A 19,098-nucleotide genomic window follows, 5' to 3' on the forward strand; every position below is an offset into this window, starting at 1 on the left:
GGGTCCGATTCTGCCCTGGAGTTAACAGACGTGTCACTGGGAGGCTTGGGATAGCTGGGCGCCGCTGGCACCATAGTACCCCCCTGTCCCGCCCCACCCCATCAGGACCACCCAGGAAGCCACCAAGAGAGACCAAGGCCAGCCAGCTGCCCCTGATCAGGCTATTTATTATTTTTTGTGGTTGCTGCCGGCGGAATCAGAGACACGGACGCAGGCAGGATCACGCGAAATCAGAATTCCTTCCGGGAGAGCAAATCCGTACAGAAGGTCTTAGGGGAGGGCGGAGGACTGGGCAGGAGGGCCGAGGAAGGGGGTGTTGTGGACGACACAGCGTTAGGGCCCTGTCCGGATCTGCTAAGCCACCCCAGCCAGCTCCCGTCCCTCCCCCACCCACCGCAGAGATTGATCAATAAATAAAATAAATAAAATAGAAACAGCTGCCCGCCCCCTTTTTGCCCAAGAACCTCCCCCCAGTGGGCATGGGCCCTAGAACCCCATCCCTTCAGGGTGAGGCTGGGCTTTGTGTGTCCCCCCCTCCCGACTTATTCCTGGGGTCTTATATACAGATTCACAGTTGGGGGGGGCAGGGAAGGGGGGTAGAGGGGGCTCCCCTCCTTCCCTGGCCCCCTGGCGTTAGGGTAACGGGGTCCCATTGGTGGCCAGGAGCTTCTTGTCCTTGGGGGGCCCTCGGCGGGGGGAGCTGCCCGGCTCAGGGTCTGGATGGCCGGGGGGTGGCTGCAGGCTTCGAGGCGGGGTGCCAGCAGGCCGGGTCTGGGCCCCATTTTTCTCATCTGTGGGATTAGGAAGTGGGGAGGAGGTGTCAAATGGGTGTCAGGCCGTCACTCCCATGAGTTATTCTCAGCAGCCCTGAAACTTCCAGCCAAGAGTGTCTCAAACCAAATTCTCCCATCAGAGACTTCTAGCCCCAGACATGGCCGACCACCATCCATGGAGCCTGGGCTTTCCTTCCTGGGTAGGGGCTGCACCCAGGATGGTGAGTTTGAGGCCTGCCTGGGCTACGTAGCAAAACCCTGTCTTGCGTGTGTGTGCGTGTATGTGCGTGCACACACACACACACACACACACACACACACACACACACACACGAAGCACAAGGTGGCAAACACCCTGTCGTGCGTCTTGGACCTGCCGCCTCCAAGGTGGGCTCTTCTGGGATGGCTGGTTGCTAAGCGTAGCTTCCCTTGGCAACAGGACCCACTGGGCCTCATTTGCTCTCTGGCTGTAAGGGAGCTCAGGGTTTCTCACCCGGCACTCCTTCCCATGGCCCCTCGCTCAGAGATAAGCAGAAGTCTGACAGCACCTGCTCTCCACCCCCCACCCTGGCCCACGTGCCTGTGACACCCCCTTCCCTCTCAGGTGACACAACCAAAAACGTCCTCACACACCGTAAAATGTCTCTTGGGAGGCTGTGGCAGACTGAATAATGGCACCATACCCCCTCAGGACAGCCACATCCCAGCAAAGATCTTCCCTTGTGATTAAGGGTTCATTTCTTTAGGCCAGCAGATTGGTTTGAATCATCTGTGTAGACCCAACTCAGTCATGAGGGATTTTTTTTTTCTTTTTTGTCGGGTGTGGGACTTGAACTCTGAGCCTGGGCGCTGTCCCTAAGCTCTTCCGCTCAAGGCTACTGCCCTACCCCTAGAGCCATAGCCCCACTTCTGGTTTTCTAGTGGTTAGTTGAAGAGTTTCATGGTCTTTGGTGCCTGAGCTGGCTTTGAACCTCGATCCTCAGATCTCAGCCTCCTGAGTAGCTAGGATGACACGCTTGAGCTACTGTGCTTCCTGAGCTTTTACACTCAAGGCTAGTATTCTGTCACTTTGAGCCACTGCACCACTTCCAGTTTCCTGGTAGTTAATTGGAGTCCTATGGACTTTCCTGCCTAGACTGGCTTTGAACCTCAGATCTCCGGCTCCTGAGTAACTAGGTGTGAACTACCAGTGCCCAAGGCCAGTTATGAGTTCCTAAATGAACCAGCCGAGGGCAGAGCCCCAGCACTGCTGCTGGCTGGCTGCCACAGGAAGGAAGAAGCTAGAGGCAAAGAAATAGGGCTAGATGGGCCGGGAGTTTGGCCTAGTGGTTAAAGTGCTTGCCTAGCATGCATGAAGACCCGGGTTCGATTCCTCGGTACCACATACATAGAAAAAAGCCAGAAGTGGTGCTGAGGCTCAAGTGGTAGAGCTCTAGCCTTGAGAAAGTCCAAGGACAGTGCTCAGGCCCTGAGCTCAAGCCCAGGACTGGCAAAAAAAAAAAAAAAAAAGAAATAGGGCTAGAGCCAGGCACGGGTGGCTCACGCCTGTGATCCTAGTACACTAGGCTGAACTCTGAGGGTTGTAGTTTGAAACCAGTCCAGGCAAAAAGCCCCCCTGAGATCTCTTTTTTGTTGTTTTTTTGGCCAGTCCCGGGCTTGAGCTCAGGGCCTGAGCACTGACATTGGACTTTCTCAAGGCTAGAGCTCTACCACTTGAGCCTCAGCACCACTTCCGGCCTTTTCTGTGTACGTGGTAACCAAGGAATCGAACCTAGGGCTTTGTTCATGTTGGCAAGCACTCTACCACTAGGCCAAACTCCTGGCTCCACCCCCATGACGCTGTTATCTCTAATTATTAATCACTCAGAAGTGACCACGTGGCTCAAAGTGGTAGACTTTGGCTAGACTTGAGCAAAAGAGCTCAGGCCCTGGGTTCAAGCTCCACAACTGACAAAAAAAAAGGAGGAAAAGAAAAAGAAAACAACTGTGGCCAGAGTGTGTTCTGCCCTGAGGTCTTGGAGGGAGGAAGCCAGGAACTCCGGGCAGGGCACCTGACAAGACTGTAGTTTTCATTCGCTCATGCATGGTGGCCCTGGGAAGCTAACCTGGGGACAGTTCTAGTCTGTCCTGACTCTCTTTTCCAGAGGGGCAGAGGGTCTGGGAAGGCAGACGACTGCCCCCTGGTGGCCGCCCGCATCCCATGGCGGGTGCTGGGTGCAGCCCCTCTTCCCTTCACTCTGGACCTCCGAAGTGGTCAGCGCAAGCATGCCTAGCGCCTAGGGTCATGGCTGTTCTTACACGCTGGCCTCAAGGTGCCGGTATTGAGGGTGGGCCTCTGAGAGGCAATGTGGTCATGATTATGGATTACCCAGGTTTTGTGTGCTTCCTTTTATCTTTTTTTGCCAGTCCTGGGGCTTGAACTCAGAGCCTAGGCACTGCCCTGGAGCTTCTTTTGCTCAAGGCTGGTGCTCTACCACTTGAGCCACAGAGCCACTTCCAGCTGAGATAAGTCTCATGGACTTTGCAGCCTGAGCTGGCTTGGAACTTTGATCTTTAAATCTCAGCTTCCTGAGTGGATAGGATCACAGGCGTGAGCCACCAGTGCCCATTTCTTTGCCCATGGCTCCTTCCTTCCTGTGGGAGTCAGCCAGCAGCACTGCTCTGGCTCCCTGGGCTTCTACGAAAACCTCAGAGATCTTCCCCTCTCCACCCTGTCAGGACCCAGCAAGAAAGTGAGCAACGCTCTCTGGACCAGGAAATGAATGGGTCCCTGCCAGACATCAAATCCATACTTTGACTGGAAAACTTCCAGACTTCAGAATGTGAACAATAATTTTCCCTTTTAAGAATACATATGAGAGGGGGCCCGGAGTTTGGCCTGGTGGTAGAGTGCTTGCCGAGCATGCACGAAGACCCGGGTTCAATTCCTTGATACCACATACACAGAAAAAGCTGGAAGTGGTGCCGAGGCTCAAGTGGTAGAGCTCCAGCCTTGAGAAAATCCAATGACAGTGCTCAAGCCCTGAAGTGCCCTGAGCTCAAGCCCAGGATTGGCAAAAAGAAAGTTAGAATAAAAGAAACAAATATAATAATAAAAGTGATTAATAAAAAAAGAATACATATGTGATTGTTATTGTATCTGACTTTGTTACCTGGTATATTATATATACACTTATTTGTTTATTTGAAATAGGAAAGGGAACAGGGAAAACAAGATAATTGGGAGGAGGTGGGGGAAGGGAAATGAGAACAAAAACATCAGAAGGGGTATCAATGTGGGAAAAGTAATGCACCTACTGCCTGGCAAATGCAACTGTAACCCCTCTATACATTACCCTGACAATACAATTTTTTTAAAATAAAAAATTAACAAAATTTAAAAAAGAATACATATGCAAGTGCCAGGAGCAGAACCTCGTGGTAGAGCACTTGCCTAGCCTGCATGAAGCCCTGGGTCCGATTCCTCAGTACCACATACACAGAAAAAGCCAGAAGTGGCACTGTGACTCAAGTGGCAGAGCTCTAGCCTTGAGTAAAAAGGGTCCAAGGACAGTGCCCAGGTGCTGAGTTCAAGCCTCAGGACTGGCAAAAACAAAACAACAACAAAAAAAGAATACATCTGGGGGAAATTGTGCTGTGGCTCAAGTGGTAGAGCACTAGCCTTGAGCTGAAGAGCTTAGGGACAGTGCCCAGGCCGAGTTCAAGGCCCATGACCAAAAACAAAAACCAAAACAAAACAGAATACATATGAGTACATATGTGACCTGCCAGCACCCAGCAACAATAAATTGACCCCAGAAGCCAGACACTGGTGAATTACACCTGTCATCCTAGCTACTCAGGAGGCTGAGAACTGAGGATCAAGGTTCAAAGCCAGCCCAGGCACAAAAGGACCTGAGATTCTTTTTTTTTTTTTTTTTTTTGCCAGTCCTGGGCTTGAGCTCAGGGCCTGAGCACTGTCCTTGGACTTTCTCAAGGCTAGAGCTCTACCACTTGAGCCTCAGCACCACTTCCAGCTTTTTTCTATGTATGTGGTACCGAGGAATCGAACCCAGGTCTTCATGCATGCTAGGCAAGCACTTTAACCACTAGGCCAAACTCCCGGCCCCAGGACCTGAGATTCTTTATCTCCAATTAACCCCTAGAAAACGGGAAATGGGGCTTGGCTCAAGGGTAGGGCAGTAGCCTTGAGCTGAAGAGCTCAGGGACAGCGCCCAGGCCCAGAGTTCAAGCCCTATGATCCATAAAAACAAAACAAAATGAAACGAAACAAAAAAAAAACCCACAAGTATCTCTCTGGCTCAGGTGGTAGAGCGCTAGCCTTGAGCACAAAGAGGCTCAGGGACAGAGCCCAGGCCCTGAGTTCAAGCTCTACAGCAGACAATACATAAACAAACGGAGCCCAGAAACACCTTTGCTGTTGGAGGAAAACCAGGGGTGACTGGTCACCCTCACCCTCCTGCAAAGCTCAGGGAAAGCTCTGTGGAAGGAAAGTCCACTTCCTTCCTGCCCCCCTCCCCGTCCCAGGCAGAGGCCACACCACAGATGGGTCTAGGGGGGGTGAGGCGTCCCTTCTCAGGCCTCAACAATAATGCAGGTAGGTCTTAGCAGACAGTGGCCAAAGAACAGGGGAGAAGGCCTGGCTTCCCCACTGCAGAAGCCTTGCCTGTTTCTGGTCATCTGATGGGTGTCTACTGCCTGTGACCCCCATTCTCACCTGCTAGGGCCTGCACGGAGGGCTGGTCATGAGTGCTCAACAGCTGGGCCTGAATGGTCTCCACCACGCGCTTGAACCTTCGGCTGGGACCTGGTGGGGAGGGCAGGCAGACCCCGTGAGGTGGGGGTGGGGAAGGCCCACCATGGCCAGCCTCACCATTAAGCCAACAGTGAGTGCTTCCTCAGCCAGTCTCAATGTCCCCCACTCTGTTGGGACCCCATCAACCTGTAGTTCTCAGATGAGGTTTCTGTGTTGTCATTTAGGCAACACCTTAAAACAACAATAGGTTTTGGTTTCTGGGTAAATAGGTATGGTTGCTTTTTCATCACTATTCTTGATGTTGTGAAGAACCAGAAATACAAGAAAAATAAATGGGAGAGAGAAAAACCCGAACGTGGGGAGAGATTCTACCTATGGAATCTTTAGAGGGAGAAAAAAGAAATATCCTGTCAGCAATGCTGATTCCTGCCCAGCCTGATTTAGATGACCAAATTCATCTGCTGGCTGTGGCTTCTTCAGATTGGTGATAAGGACAGCAAACAGGGTTAACCCTTTATTGCCCAAACTCCCACTGTGGAGACTCAGGCACCAAGAGGCGGAAACGTGCTGGGTTTTCCTGGCTTGACTGCTGTGTCTGCCTGGAGTTAAAAACTTTGAGATCACAACTGAGGAAGCACTGCAATGGATTGATGAGGAGTGCTGAGTGAGGGACAGATGTTTAAGGACAGCTGGCTGTGTGGCTTTGCCCTAGAAGGGCAGATCTTCAGACAGTACGGAGGTCAGGAGGCCCGGGATGCAGCTCTGACGTGGCTTATTGAGAGCCATTTTATACCCCTCCGGGACAGGGTTCTTCCCTGTCCTATGGGAGATGAATACAAACCTAATTACCCCACCTCACTGGCTGCTTGAAGGCTTCATGACCTCCTACACTTGTAAAGAGAACGGGTCAGCAGAGCACACGGGTCACCCAGTCCAGAGTGACTCACCAGAGATGAGAGTAAAGGTGACAGAATAGATGCCGCCCCCACTGCCACCATCCCGTCGGGGTGAGGGCTCAGGGCCGTCGGAGGAGCTGATGTCCACCTGGAAGCGGACAGGCTTCTGGAAGACGGAGGGGCCACCACTGGCCTTGTACTCGGCCCTGAAGCTGGTTTGGGACAACACGCTGTGGCTCAGGCTGGGGATCTGGAAGAGGAGTGGGGGACACAGAGGGATGGGGTGAGTCTAGGGTATGGATAACCACCATAGAAACAGCTGGGCTCAAGGAACTACAAGTCCCATCAGCTCGGGGGGGGGGGGGGGGGGGGAGGAGGGGGGGAGAAGGGTAACACGAAAGGCCCCTCCTGGGGCTTGGAGTTTCCTCTGCCCTATGATAAGTGGTAATGGAGGAAATGTTAAGCTAATCACAACGTCCTGAGGCCTGGAAAGCACAAACAGTCCCAGACTCCCGGACCACCTAGCTCACCCTGCTCCCTCCATCATTGTAATAGTAGATATCCATCCACAGGCCAGAAACCTCCAGTCCCACTGTCCCTAGAGCAACGCCCTCAGGCCCAGCAGGCCCAGCTGTGGGCACCCCGACACTCCCTTGCCATCCTGGGTCTGGTGTCAGGGGACTCACAGCTCACCATCTTCCACTGAGCCCTGGGAAACTGCCATTGAAAGGCGCATCCCACCACTGCTGGCCTTCTGGTCCAATCATCTCTTTCTGGCCACTCTGGCCAGAAACCTACAAATCCCATGAACCCTCAAAGGAAGCCAAGCCAAGGGGTCCTGGGGGAGCGAGGGAAGCCCTGGTGTTGTGCTCTGTGGTGGACTGCAGGGTGGGCAGACAGAGGGCCAGGAGCCTCACCGACAGGAAGGCATGGACAATGTCCGCTTTGATGCTGCTCAGGGGTTTGTCCTTTAGCACAAGGAATATTTGTTCTTCTTTGTCCAAGGAGATGAAGTTTCCAAACCAGGAGCGCTTTGCGAGCCTGGGGGAGAGGTAGGGTCAAGCAGGCGCCGCAGGGCTGGTCCAACTCCCCCATCCTGGCTCCTTATTCCCTGATGGACTTACTCTGGAGAGGACTCTGGTGTCAAGCTGGACATCTCCTCGGCGGTGGGGACTGGGTGGGAAAGGGGAGAGAAAAGTGGACAAACCTTATCCATCATGCCAGTGGCCGGCAGTCACCCCCTCCTCAGAGGCTGGGCTGGGGGGGGAACAGGTTTGACCCCCAGCCGTTACACCCCGACTGGGCTGCAGCCTGGTCTTCAGGGAGGCCTTTTCCAGGACACGCCCACATGGGCGTGGCTAGGAAAATGGGCCAATGCGGAGGCGATGGGGCTCCAGGAGGGCGGGTCCTTTGAGCAGGCTCCGCCCCCGCGTGTAGGCCCCGCCCCTCCCCGCGGCTCGGCCTCCACGTGGAGACTCACCCACCAGCACCCCAGGCCCTGCCCCCCACACCCCTACCCTGCATTTTGCGCCGGTGGAAGCGAGGGGAGCCCAGGAAGCTGTTGCGGATGGAGTTGAGGCGACTCCTCCAGGCCGCTCCCCCGACGCCGCCGCCTGGGCTGGGGGGGGGCGTGGTGCCCGGGGTCCCGGTGGGGCTGGCCCGGGGTGTGTGCAGGGGTGAGTGCAGCGGAGTGCTCCCGGAAGAGCGCGGGGAGCCTGGGGGTCCGGGCAGGGGCGTGGAGCGGGCACTGGGCGGCGGGGGCTGCTCCCCGGCGCCCCCACCCCTGGGGCCCCGAGAAGGCAGAGTCTGCGTTTTGGAAGTTGGGGAGCCTCCACCCCTGGCCTCGTCTCCAGCGCCGGGCTCAGGTGAGAAGGAGAAGACTGGACTCTGAGGGGGTGGGCGGGGGGAGGGGGGGGGAACAAACACACACACACACACACCCTTCCTGGTGAGAAGAACTACAACTCCCATGAGCCTCCGGGACAGCGCCTGCCCTGAAGCATGCTGGGACGCCGCCCCCCGGAAGTCCAAGCCCGCGCCCAGACTGGCACGGATGGCGCCTGCTGGGCGGAGGAGCCTCGCCTCGCGGGCCGGGCGGTGCTGACCCGGGAACGCCCCCCCCCCGCCCCCGGACCCCTCCACGCTCGCCGGGACCCCGGCCTCACCCGGGGGCTGCTCAGAGGGCTGGACGACAGGCCGGTGGAGGCTCCGCTGACGCTGCGGGACCTGTGTCCAGGGCAGATGCACAGAAGGCCGTGAGGCCGCGCGGGGAGGGCCTGCCCCGCGCCGCTCTGCCCCGCGGCGGGGCTCCCACCTCTGGCTGTGCTGGGCCATCTCCAGGGCCCGTCGGGTGGGCACCGGGGAGCCCCCTCCGCCGGCGTCCGTGATGCTCAGGACTTCCATGGACTTGCGCTCGGGCCTGCGTTTCCCGTGCCGGCTCAGCATGGGCGAGTCCACGCGCTTCCGAGGAGGGTCTGGAGGGAGGACCGACGCCGCTCGATGAGGACACTGCGTCCTGGGCCGACGACCGCGGGAGCCCCGGGCGCCCCGGCTCCAGCCCGGCCTGCCTTCTCACCGGCGTCGTTGCGGGGAGGCAGGTCCTGGTCCTCACAGCTGGGATAGCGTTCCTTCCGGTCCAGGAGCAGATAATAGATCATCTTTTCTTGGTTCTCCCTGAGAGCACACAGGATGGGAGGCAGGTCAGGGGGGCCTGAAGTCTCACCCGCTCCCTGCCTGCCTGACTGGCTCTGTGCTGGGCCCACCCAGCAGTTCAGCCTGGGGTGTCCCTTTCCCAGGTGATCAACACGATTGGCTCGCTATCCTGGTTCAGGGCACACTGCAACGTCGTAGGACATTTCCAGCCCATCCCTCTGCATTTCTTGCCCCCTCTGTCCAGTCTGCAGGTGCCCAAGGGTCCGGGGTCTGGTGTACCCTGCTGGCTTCCAGGAGAACTGCCTCCTCTGGCCCGGCCAGGGCCAAGCTCAGGAGCTGGTGGGGTGGGGTGTCAGAGGACAAGGGGCATCTGGGGAGGGGGTGACTGTCTTACTCCTCACTGCGCAGCTCACGGTGCAGCCGCTCACGGTCCCTGAAGCAGCCCAGAGACGCCATGCTCTCGAGGACATCGGGGTCCAGCTCTCCATTGGAAGGCAGGCTCCGCATGGCTACCCTGCGGCCTGGGGCAGGCTCCAGGCACGGGTCTGGCTCATGTTTCCCACCTCTGGAGCAGTGAGAAAAGCCTCTGCACACGGGCCAGCCCAGCACGCTCCTCCTTTCCCATCCCAGGAATCGGGGCCTCATAGCCAGGACCCCATCCCTCCTCCCCGCTTGAGCTCCTCCCTCACAAACCCAAATGTCAGCCTCCTGTACTCACAGGTACCACGGGTGTTTCTGAATTTGCTCCAGCTGTGAAGGGGTGAGTCGTGGAGAAGCGGAAGTCAGGTCACACAGTAGATGTACAATTGCAAGTTGATGAGGGGGGGGGTTTGGCTCTGTTCATCAGGGCAGGGTGGAGGCCTGGGACCTTCCCTCCGCACCCCTCCCCTCCCCCTCCACTCACACTGAGCCTCTTTTCTGGCTCCACTTCGATCATCCCTCTCAGGAGGCTCTGGCAGTCGGGAGGAATGAAGTGGGGCATATGGAAAACGCCGCGTTTCACCTTCTCCAGCAGCTGGCGGAGATTGTCGTCATCGAAAGGCAGAGCTCCCTGCACAGGACACAACCGGCCGTCACACACACACACACACCCCTCGGCACGGCCTGTAACATGCACAGCAGAACACAGTGTCATCTCCCTCATCCTGTTATGTGGGTAGGGAAACTGAGGTACAGGGAAGCTGGGTTTGCTGTTTACCCGAGGCCTCCTAAGGATGTAACCAGTGGCAGCACAAAGAGTTGCAAGGAACAGCCAGATGCCAGAGGTAAAGAAGGGATTCCCTACCTGGCACGGGTGGCTCACGCCCATAATTCTAGCAACTCAGGAGGCTGAGATCTGAGGATAGAGGTTCAAAGCCAGCCAGGGCAGAGAAGTCCTTGTGAGAATCTTATCTCCAAGTGACCACTCAAAAACTGGAAGTGTCCCTGGGGCTCAAGTGGTAGAGGTTGTAGAGTGCTAGCCTTACACAGAAAGATGCTCAGGGACAGTGCTCAGGCCCTGTGTTCAGGCCCTAGGACTAGCCAAAAACACTACCACCACCAAAAAAACCCAAAAAGGATATTCAGGTTTTTCTCCGCCTCCTGACTTGTCTTTGAGAGAAGGTCTGGGTAATTGTTTTTTGCCAGGACTGGCTAGGAGCTATGACCAGCCCACCTCTTCCTCCCCAGCGGCTGGGAGTACAGACACATGCCACCACACCTGGCCCCCAAAGGAGAGCATTTCACAGGCAAGAACCCCCGTACAGAACCAACAAAATCCCTGTCCTCCTGTGGGGCTCATGTTGCAAAAATCCAGGAGCAAACAACTAGCCACATAATGACAAGAGCACCGAGGGAGGCTTCTCTTGGGAAAGCAGGGAGCAGAGACCTGAATGGGCCCTAGATGGCAGTGTCCCTACAAGAGGAAAGAAAGTGACAGGCCATGAGCTGGGAGCAAGAAGGCTGAGCCTTGCATCTGTAGCAGCAGCCCCAGGACATCAGTGAAGACGGACATAACCCGTGTGAAGAACAGAGGATGGCAGGTGCGGCCGTGTGGCACAGGTGTGGCCTCATGGGCTCTCAAAGACAAGTGTCCCTCTCTTCATGTGACCTTGCAAAGGGCACTAAAGGAAGACTTATGAACACACCTAACAGCCACAAGGGCCTGAGTTCAAACCCTCCTATCACCAAAACAAACAAGTGACCAAATGAAAGTACAATGATAAAAGCAGCCAGATGCCAGTGGAACCCTGGCTACCCAAAAGGCTGAGGTCTGAGAAGTCAAGCTAGCTCGAGACAGGGAGTCTCATGAGACTCTTCTCTCCAGTGGACCACCCCCAAGCCAGAAGTGGAGTTGTAGCTCAAGGGGCAGAGTGCTAGCCTTGAATGAAAACGCTCAGGGACAGCATGCAGGCCCTGAGTTCAAGCCCCAGGACTGGCACACACACACAAATAAGTTAATTAACTAGATAGATGATCACACCATGAATAAGAGAGCTCTCACTACAGTAATACTGAGGACCAGCCACAAAACAGCCCTTCCGGCATGCCCATCCAGGGACTCCGTCCAGACTCCTCGCCTCGCTGTCTGGAGCACCACGAGCTCGTGCAGTCAGTGAGTGAGTGCAAAACCTTCACGACTAACACCACCTAAGTCACCAACGCCTGGAAGAGCAGGGAAGCACTGATGCCGCCTGCGGTTCTGTGCCCCCCCGGGGCGGGAATGTTCCAGAAATGGAGGAGGACAAGGGGCAACCTTACCACAAGCAGGGCAAACAGAATGACGCCACAGCTCCACATGTCTGCCCGGCGGCCATCATACTTCTCCCCCTGGAAGGGAGAAAGAGCTGTCAGGCCTGCATGGCGTCTCCATCCTGGTCCTGGTCCCAGCAGCCTCCACGCCCCCCAGATCCCCCAGACCCCCTGCCTGTCACTGACCTTGATCACCTCTGGACACGCATAATGGGGGGACCTGACAGATGAGAGCGTACCATGAGCCTCTGGCCAACTCCCCTCCCCTCCCAGTCCCCCCCGCCCCCTCCCCCAGGGCGCCATGGCTGCCCCCACTCACCCGCAGCTGGTCTCCAGCAGGCTGTCCCCCACCTGCAGGGACGCCATGCCAAAGTCTGCAATGCGGATGTTGTTTTTTTCATCCAGCAGCAGGTTCTCTGGCTTCAGGTCCCTGTGGCTAAGATGTGGGGGGGGGGTGTCAGCCTCAGGAGCCCCAGGGATGTCCCTGTCCACAGGAGCGGCACCAAGAAAACCCTGCAGGTTCCACTTGCACATACATACCTAGGGTCATACTGTTTGTTTGGTTTTTATTTTTTGCTAGTCTTGGGGCTTGAACTCAGGGCCTGAGCACTATCCTTGGACTTTCTCAAGGCTAGAGCTCTACCACTTGAGTCACAGCACCACTTCTGGCTTTTTCTGTGTAAATGGTACCGAGGAATCAAACCCAGGGCTTTGTGCATGCTAGGTGAGCACTCTACCACTAGGCCATACTCCCAGCTGGTCTTGGGGTTTGAACTCAGGGCCTGGGCACTCTCCCTGAGCTTTCTATGCTCAAACCCTTGCACACACAGCTCCACTTATGGCTTTTTGGTGGTTCATTGGAGATAAGTATCTCACAAATGTCCACAAATTTCTGACGCCCAGGCTGTCTTTGAACCATAATTCTTAGATCTCAGCCTTCTGAGTAGTGAGGATTACAGGCATGAGCCACCGCTTTTCATTGTTTGAGATAGGATTTTGCTTTGTTATCACAGGCTGGCCTCGACTTGCAGCCCTCCTGTCTCCATTTCCAAAATGCTAGGACTATAGCCTCACTACGTCTGGCTCAGTCTGGCCCATTTTACCTCATCTCTCCTGCATAGTCTCTCACCCTGGGATTATCTTGTAGACAAACTCAGATTTCAGAATAAGTACAAAGTGAGGTATTCTGGGATAAGTAAGGTTAATATTCTAGTATCAACCTTGTTCAAAGAATGTCAAGCCGGAAGCTCACACTATTCACGAGGCTGAGATCTGAGGATCACAGTTTGAAGCCAGCCTGGGCAGGAAAGTCTGAGACTCTTTTTTTTTTTTTTTTTGCCAGTCCTGGGCTTGGGCTCAGGGCTTGAGCACTGTCCTTGGACTTTCTCAAGGCTAGAGCTCTACCACTTGAGCCTCAGCACCACTTCCGGCTTTTTTTTCTATGCATGTGGTACCGAGGAATCGAACCCAGGTTTTCATGCATGCTAGGCAAGCGCTCTACCACTAGGCCAAACTCCCGGCCCCAAGTCTGAGACTCTTATCTCCAACAAACTACTCAAGTTGGAGTGGTAGAGCTCAGGGGACAATGCCAAGGCCCAGAATTCAAGCTTTAGGACTAGCAAAAAAAAAAAAAAAAAAAAAGGCCAGGCGAGGTGGCTCACACCTGTAATCCTGCTGCTCAGGAGGCTGAGAGCTAAGGACTGCAGTTCAAAGCCAGCCTGGGAACTAAAATCCATGAGACTCATCTCCAATTAGCCACCAGAAAACTGGAAGTGGCTCTGTGGCTCCAGGGATAGCTGAAGAGTTCAGGGACAGCACCAAGGCCCAGAGTTCAAGCCCCACAACCAACAGGAAAAAAAAAACAACAGTCAAAATAATAATAATAATAAAAATATTGCCACCCAAGCTGGTCACTGGGCCCTCTTGGGCCAGTCCTCATGGTTGAAAGGTCAGTGTGTGCAAGGGGTGGGCTGTGTTTCTATTTGGAGTGGACTTGAATTGGGTTACAAGAATGTTACATGCACTGGATGTTACCTCTAGAGGCCAGAGTCTCCAATGACAGGGCGAATCTGTCTTGAAGGGGGCGCTGCTGCCCCATCATGTGCCTCTCACAAAGCCTGCCTCCCCTCGAGCTGCCCCTTACCAAATGGAGTAGCTGTGGCAGAAGTCCAGTGCTGACACGATCTGGCGGAAGAACTTCCGGGCCTCCTTGGGTGTCAGCCTTCCCTTCTTTACCAGGTAGTCAAACAGCTCACCCCCAGAGACGTGCTCCAGAACCAGGTACCTAGGAGATACGGCGGAGACAGAGGGCCGGATGGGGCACGGAGGACCCAGGGCTTGGTGTACCCGCTCCCTTTCCTGAAGGCAAAGTCCCCCACATTCCCATAAGCCTCTGAGTCAAGAGGACTCCCTGGGAGAAGGGACTCAAATCTCCACCAGTCTCTAGAAGCCCAAACTCCTTTCCCAGAGTCCCAAGTCAACTAACTTCACAGAGATCTGATTCCCAGTTGTTTTTAGATGATAACTCCCTTTGCAGGTGGAGGTCAGAAGCCCCAGGTCCCACAGAACTGTGGGAAATAAAGGCCTTACTCCCATTCCTCCATGAGAAGTCAAGTTTTTAATTCTTCCACTTTTAATTTGATGAAACACAAATTCTCATTTATTCTATGGCTGAAAAAAATAGTAGTCTGCACCAACAAGAGACTACAACTCCCATCAGCCTCTGGGACACCGTGTCCTGATTCCCATCAAGCACTTGAATCCCACATGCTCAGGGGAAATGATGGCTCAGTTTCCACCAGCTCTTGGACGCCAGAGAATCCGGCGTAAAGCACAACTCCCATGGGCCCTCTCCACACTGATGGTGGATTGGGAGTGGTAACGCTACCTGTTGTGACAATGTGACAATGGCCCCACCCTGCCACCTGCAAAGCTGAAAACTACAACTCCCATGAGCACCCAGGGCAGGACTGCTTTCTGCCCTACCATTTGATGGATGTTAGAGTCACTTCATCCTGTGACTGGGTGATGGGGGCAGGACTCTGTCTCCTCCTCTGCTGCCCAGCATAGCTGGCTGGCCCTTTGGGCCTATGGAGTCTGGACAAAGGGACTCATTCTCTAGAGCCCGGACAGCTGGACCCCACTGTCATCTGTAGCAGTGGTATGGATTTACAGATAGTAACTCAGGACCCTTAAAGGAGGCCTAATGACACCTGGGTGATGTAGCAGGAAGAGAAGGGTCCTCCAGCACTCCAGAGTGGGAATTCAGGAAGGTTCTTTGGGCATTGTTAGGCTAACATTAACCCTGACTGCCTTAGCAAAAAAAAAAAAAAAAGGGGGGGGGGGCTACGCACCCTAGGTAAACTGGCTCTGGTTGAAAGCATCAGGTATATAGAGCACACACAGGTCCAGGATGTACGCACAGGTATAGTGTATATACAGGTAAACGGCCCATAGACTACTAAACACCAGATATCCGGGTATTTCCGCATCCAGTGTGCAGCAGGTATATGCCTGCGGTTCAGGGCTGGGGCAATGGCCTCTGTCTCCCTCTCAGGATGGCTGGGCTGGTCTGTCCTGCAGCAGGCTCAAGTCAGCCTGGGAGGGACGGGGGCGTGTTGCACAAAAGGGACTACTAGGCCATCCATCTGTGGTCCAACCCAAAAGCTCCCCTCTCCCCAGACCCCGCCAGGGCCGGTGTCCTCGGGAAGGTCTGGCTCTGGCCAGGTGGGGAGGGAGGCTGCGGTGCTGGGCGGCTGTAAATACCTACAAATATTTCTTGTTCTCGTAGACGTCGTGGAGCTTGAGCACGTGCGGGTGTTCAATGAGTTTCAGGATGGCGATCTCTCGCTCCACCTGAGGGGCCGGGAACACAGGAACTGAGCTCGGCCCCCCAGGGACCCCGACACCCCCCGACACACACGTGTACACACACACACCTTCATCAGCACTGATTCCGACAACTTCTCCCGGTTCACGATCTTGATGGCGACCTTCTGACCCGTGATGCAGTGCACCCCGAGTTTCACAAGCCCTGGGGAGCAGGTTGCAAGTGTGGAGTGTTTTCCTGGAGTCCTCATCTTCTACTTAGCTCCCAAGTCCACCATGTATTTATTTACTTATGCCCATCCTGGGGCATGAATTCAGGGCCCAAGCACTGATTGTTCTTGAGCATTTTCTGCGCAAGGCGAGCACTCTGCCACTGGAGCCACAGCGCCACTTCCGGCTTTTTCTGTGGTACGGAGGCATGGAACCCAGGGCTTCATGCATGCTAGGCAAACACTCTACCACGAGGCCACACTGCTGGCCCTCACGCAGGCTCTGTAACAGTAGCCTGGAACAGCCTGCTCTGAACTGCTTCCTGTTGGCCACCTGGCCAAACCTTCACCCCCTCAGCCTCCTCTGGTCCTCCTGGTATGATCCGCCTATGTTTCACCTTTCTGTATTTTCTTCCTTACTACCTTCCAATCCGCCTCCTTTGAACCCCTCTCCATCTATTGTTTCTTGACTTCTCTGCCTTTCAGCCCTTTACAGATTCCTAGATTCCGTGTCAAAGATGCCATCTCCCATTTTCTCCTTTCCCAGGGTCTTCCTTTTGCTTTCTTCCGAACTTTGCTTCTTCAATTCTCTGGCCCTTTTCAATCTTACACCTGCAGCCACAGTCCTGGAGCTCCTCGCAAACTCCACCACCCTTCTCCAGCTTTGAGTTCCAGGACCACAGACCTGCACACCGGCCCTCATCCACCCCGAAGTCCAGACCGCAGTCCCCCTCCAGACCTGGGCATGGAGACCCAAGTTCTAATCCCTCAACCCAGGAGTCCAGGCCCCGGCCTCCTCCCTCGACCGGCAGGTTCAGGCCTCTGATCCCTTCCTCCCTCAGCCAGAGAATCCAGGTCAGCAACACCTCCACGCGCTCACCACCAGGGCCTAGCGGTCAGCCGTCGGCCCTCCCGGCCTCACACCCCGGGCCTCCCGGCCGGCGCCCGGCCCCCTCCCGAGGCACCCCACCCACACCTGGAGGCTGCAGGGCGGAGGCTGGCGGCTGGCCGCTTCCAGGGCTCCTCCCTGGAGATGCCCTCTCCTCCAGAGAGCGGGGAGCCCCTGCCCGGTCACCCCAGCGCTGTGGCCGGGAGCCGGTCAGCGGGACGGAGGCCAGCCCCCCCCCCCCCGGCGGGGGACCCCTCGGCCGGGCCGCCCGCGTCCGCGCCGCCCCGGCCTCGCCCGCCGCGGCCTCCTTCCCCGCGGGGCCCGCAGCCCCGGGCGGCTGGGCTGCCGCGGGGTCGGGATGGGAGCACCTGGGGGCCCGGAGCCCGGCCTCCTGCCGGGCAGGGCCGGCGTGCGGACCCCGCGCCCCCCGGACCCCGCGCCCCGGCCCGTGCGCCCCGGCCCGTGCGCCCCGCCCGCCCCCGCCCAGCTGCCGCTCACCTGTCTGTCCTTTGCCCAGCGTCTTCTCCAGCCGGTAGGGGCCCACGTACTGGGCGTGCTGGGGCGGGTGCGGGTGCGGGTGCGGGAGGTGGTAGGCGGGGGAGCCCCCGCCGCCCTCCTTGCCCCCGGACGACATGGTGCCCTTGGCCCCGGCCCGGCCCGCCCCCCGGCCGCCCCCCCTGCGGCCGGGCGCCCCGTTCCTCCGGTGGGGGCCGGCGACAGCTCCGTCCCGGCCCCCCCGGCTGCTCCCCACGTCTCCGGGGGTCCCCAGGGGGCTGGGCTGGGCCCCCCCGGCCGCGGCCGCGGGGCTGGGGGAGGGGGCGGCGGGGGGGGGTCAGGCCCCGGGAGTCAGCATGGCCCGGGGGGGCTGCGCGGCCCCCCCTCCCCCGCCCGTCCCAGCCCGGCCCCCCCTCTCCCGCGCCTCCCCCTGCCGGGGGGGTCCGAGGTGCGGGCCGGCGGACGCTGCAGGCTGAGGTCCCCCGCCCCCCCACGCGCCCTCTCCTCCGCCTCCTCCTCCTCCTCTCCGCCTCCCCCCGCCACCTCGTCCTTTCTCTCCGGCACGCTGACATCACCATCCGGGGACTCCGGGCCCTTCCCCAAAGTTAACCCTTTCGGAGGGGGAGGGGGAGGGGTGGCGAGGGGCGGGCCTGGGCGCCGGAGGGGGGAGAGGAGGTGGGGCGGCGCGGGGAGGGGCGGGAGGCGGGAGGGAGAGGAGGAGGGATGCGGGGATGCAGCAGGGATGCAGGATGCAGGAAGGATGCAGGAAGGATGCGGGGATGCAACAGGGATGCAGCAAGGATGCAGCAGGGATGCAGGGAAGCAGAAGGGATGTGGGGATGAATGGATGCAGCAGGGATGCCGGGATGCAGGAGAGATGCAGGAAGGATGCAGGGGTGCAGGGAAGGTAGGGATGCAGCAGGGATGCAGCAGGGATGCAGAGGTGCAGGAGAAATGCAGGGGTGCAGGAAGGATGCGGGGAAGGCTGGGCTGCAGAGTGGATGAGAGCAAAGATGGAGGAGACCGTGCCTTCTCTGCAAAGGCGGCAGATACAGAGTGGAGCCCAGGCATTTGCAAGTTCAAGGCCAGAGCAACAACCGCTATCAAAAGTGCTCTGGTCATATGGATCCACTCCCTGCTAGGGTGCTCTCATATCTCCCCACTCCTACAGGAAAGCTTCCAGAAACCACGTCTAGGTACTACATGTCATCTATGCGGCACACACATCCCATGAGGTCATGCATCATATATGTAGTAGAAGCATTTGTGTACCTACATATGTGTTTGTTTGGGGGGCAGAAGTGGAACTTGAACTCAGCACCTCCACTTGCTAAGCAGGCGCTCTACCATTATCTGCAACGATGCCTGCAAATCTTTTTACATTGGGGGCCTGGTACTGTCCCTGAACTTCTTTTGCTCAAGACTAGGACTCTACCATTTGAGCCACAGTATCACGTCTAGGTTTTTGCTGTGTAGGGGAGCTGAGGAATGGGGCCCAGGGCTTCATGCATGCTAGATGTGCTCTCTACCACGAGGCCACGGTCCCAAGCCCCGCACTGTTTATTCTTGCCTGGACTTGGCTTTTATTGTTGTGTTTGAACTCTGGGACTGGGTGTTGTCCCTGAACTTTTCAGCCCTACCCCTTGGGCCACAGGCCATTTCTGGTTTTCTAGTGGTTAACTGAAGAAAAGAGTCTCGTGGCCTTGAGTTCCTGGGCTGGCTTTGAACTGCAATCCTCAGATCTTAGCCTCCTTCTTAGCTAGGATGACAGGCCTGAGCCACTGGGCCTGGCTAGGACTTGGACTTTTATGCTTCTGGCTATAGCTGAGATGACAGGCGCCGCTCTGCCCAGCTATGGATTGAGAGGGGA

General features: G+C 56.8%; 1 protein-coding gene across 1 annotated transcript; it reads right to left on the reverse strand.

Moving 5' to 3' along the window:
* Positions 1 to 137: 137 nt before the first annotated feature.
* On the reverse strand, positions 138 to 17,686 carry Brsk1 (BR serine/threonine kinase 1). The gene is made up of 19 exons (XM_090322921.1): positions 17,232 to 17,686; positions 15,746 to 15,840; positions 15,577 to 15,662; positions 13,951 to 14,091; positions 12,127 to 12,243; positions 11,994 to 12,027; positions 11,817 to 11,885; positions 9,982 to 10,128; positions 9,796 to 9,827; positions 9,472 to 9,642; positions 9,001 to 9,098; positions 8,740 to 8,899; positions 8,591 to 8,651; positions 7,943 to 8,312; positions 7,550 to 7,598; positions 7,343 to 7,466; positions 6,477 to 6,675; positions 5,491 to 5,580; positions 138 to 791 (listed from the first exon to the last, which is right to left on the reverse strand). Exons 1-19 carry the CDS (start codon positions 17,365 to 17,367, stop codon positions 634 to 636), a joined length of 2,337 nt encoding a protein of 778 aa, XP_090179047.1. The 5' UTR covers positions 17,368 to 17,686; the 3' UTR covers positions 138 to 633.
* Between the last annotated feature and the right edge of the window lie 1,412 nt (positions 17,687 to 19,098).

This window comes from Megascapheus bottae, chromosome 31 (genome assembly GCF_031878675.1).
Source record: "Megascapheus bottae isolate mThoBot1 chromosome 31, mThoBot2.hap1, whole genome shotgun sequence".
NCBI lineage: Eukaryota > Metazoa > Chordata > Mammalia > Rodentia > Geomyidae > Megascapheus > Megascapheus bottae.

What these genes read in the sequence shown, in the direction of transcription:
- Brsk1 (XM_090322921.1), bottom strand. Translation starts at nt 17,367, where the DNA reads ATGTCGTCCGGGGGCAAGGAGGGCGGCGGGGGCTCCCCCGCCTACCAC. An exon ending in ATGGCCCAGCACAGCCAGAG is followed by an intron (nt 8,652 to 8,739) that starts GTGGGAGCCCCG and finishes CCCTGGACACAG; the next exon opens with GTCCCGCAGCGTCAGCGGAG. An exon ending in CTCCGTGCAGGCCCTAGCAG is followed by an intron (nt 792 to 5,490) that starts GTGAGAATGGGG and finishes CTAATCCCACAG; the next exon opens with ATGAGAAAAATGGGGCCCAG.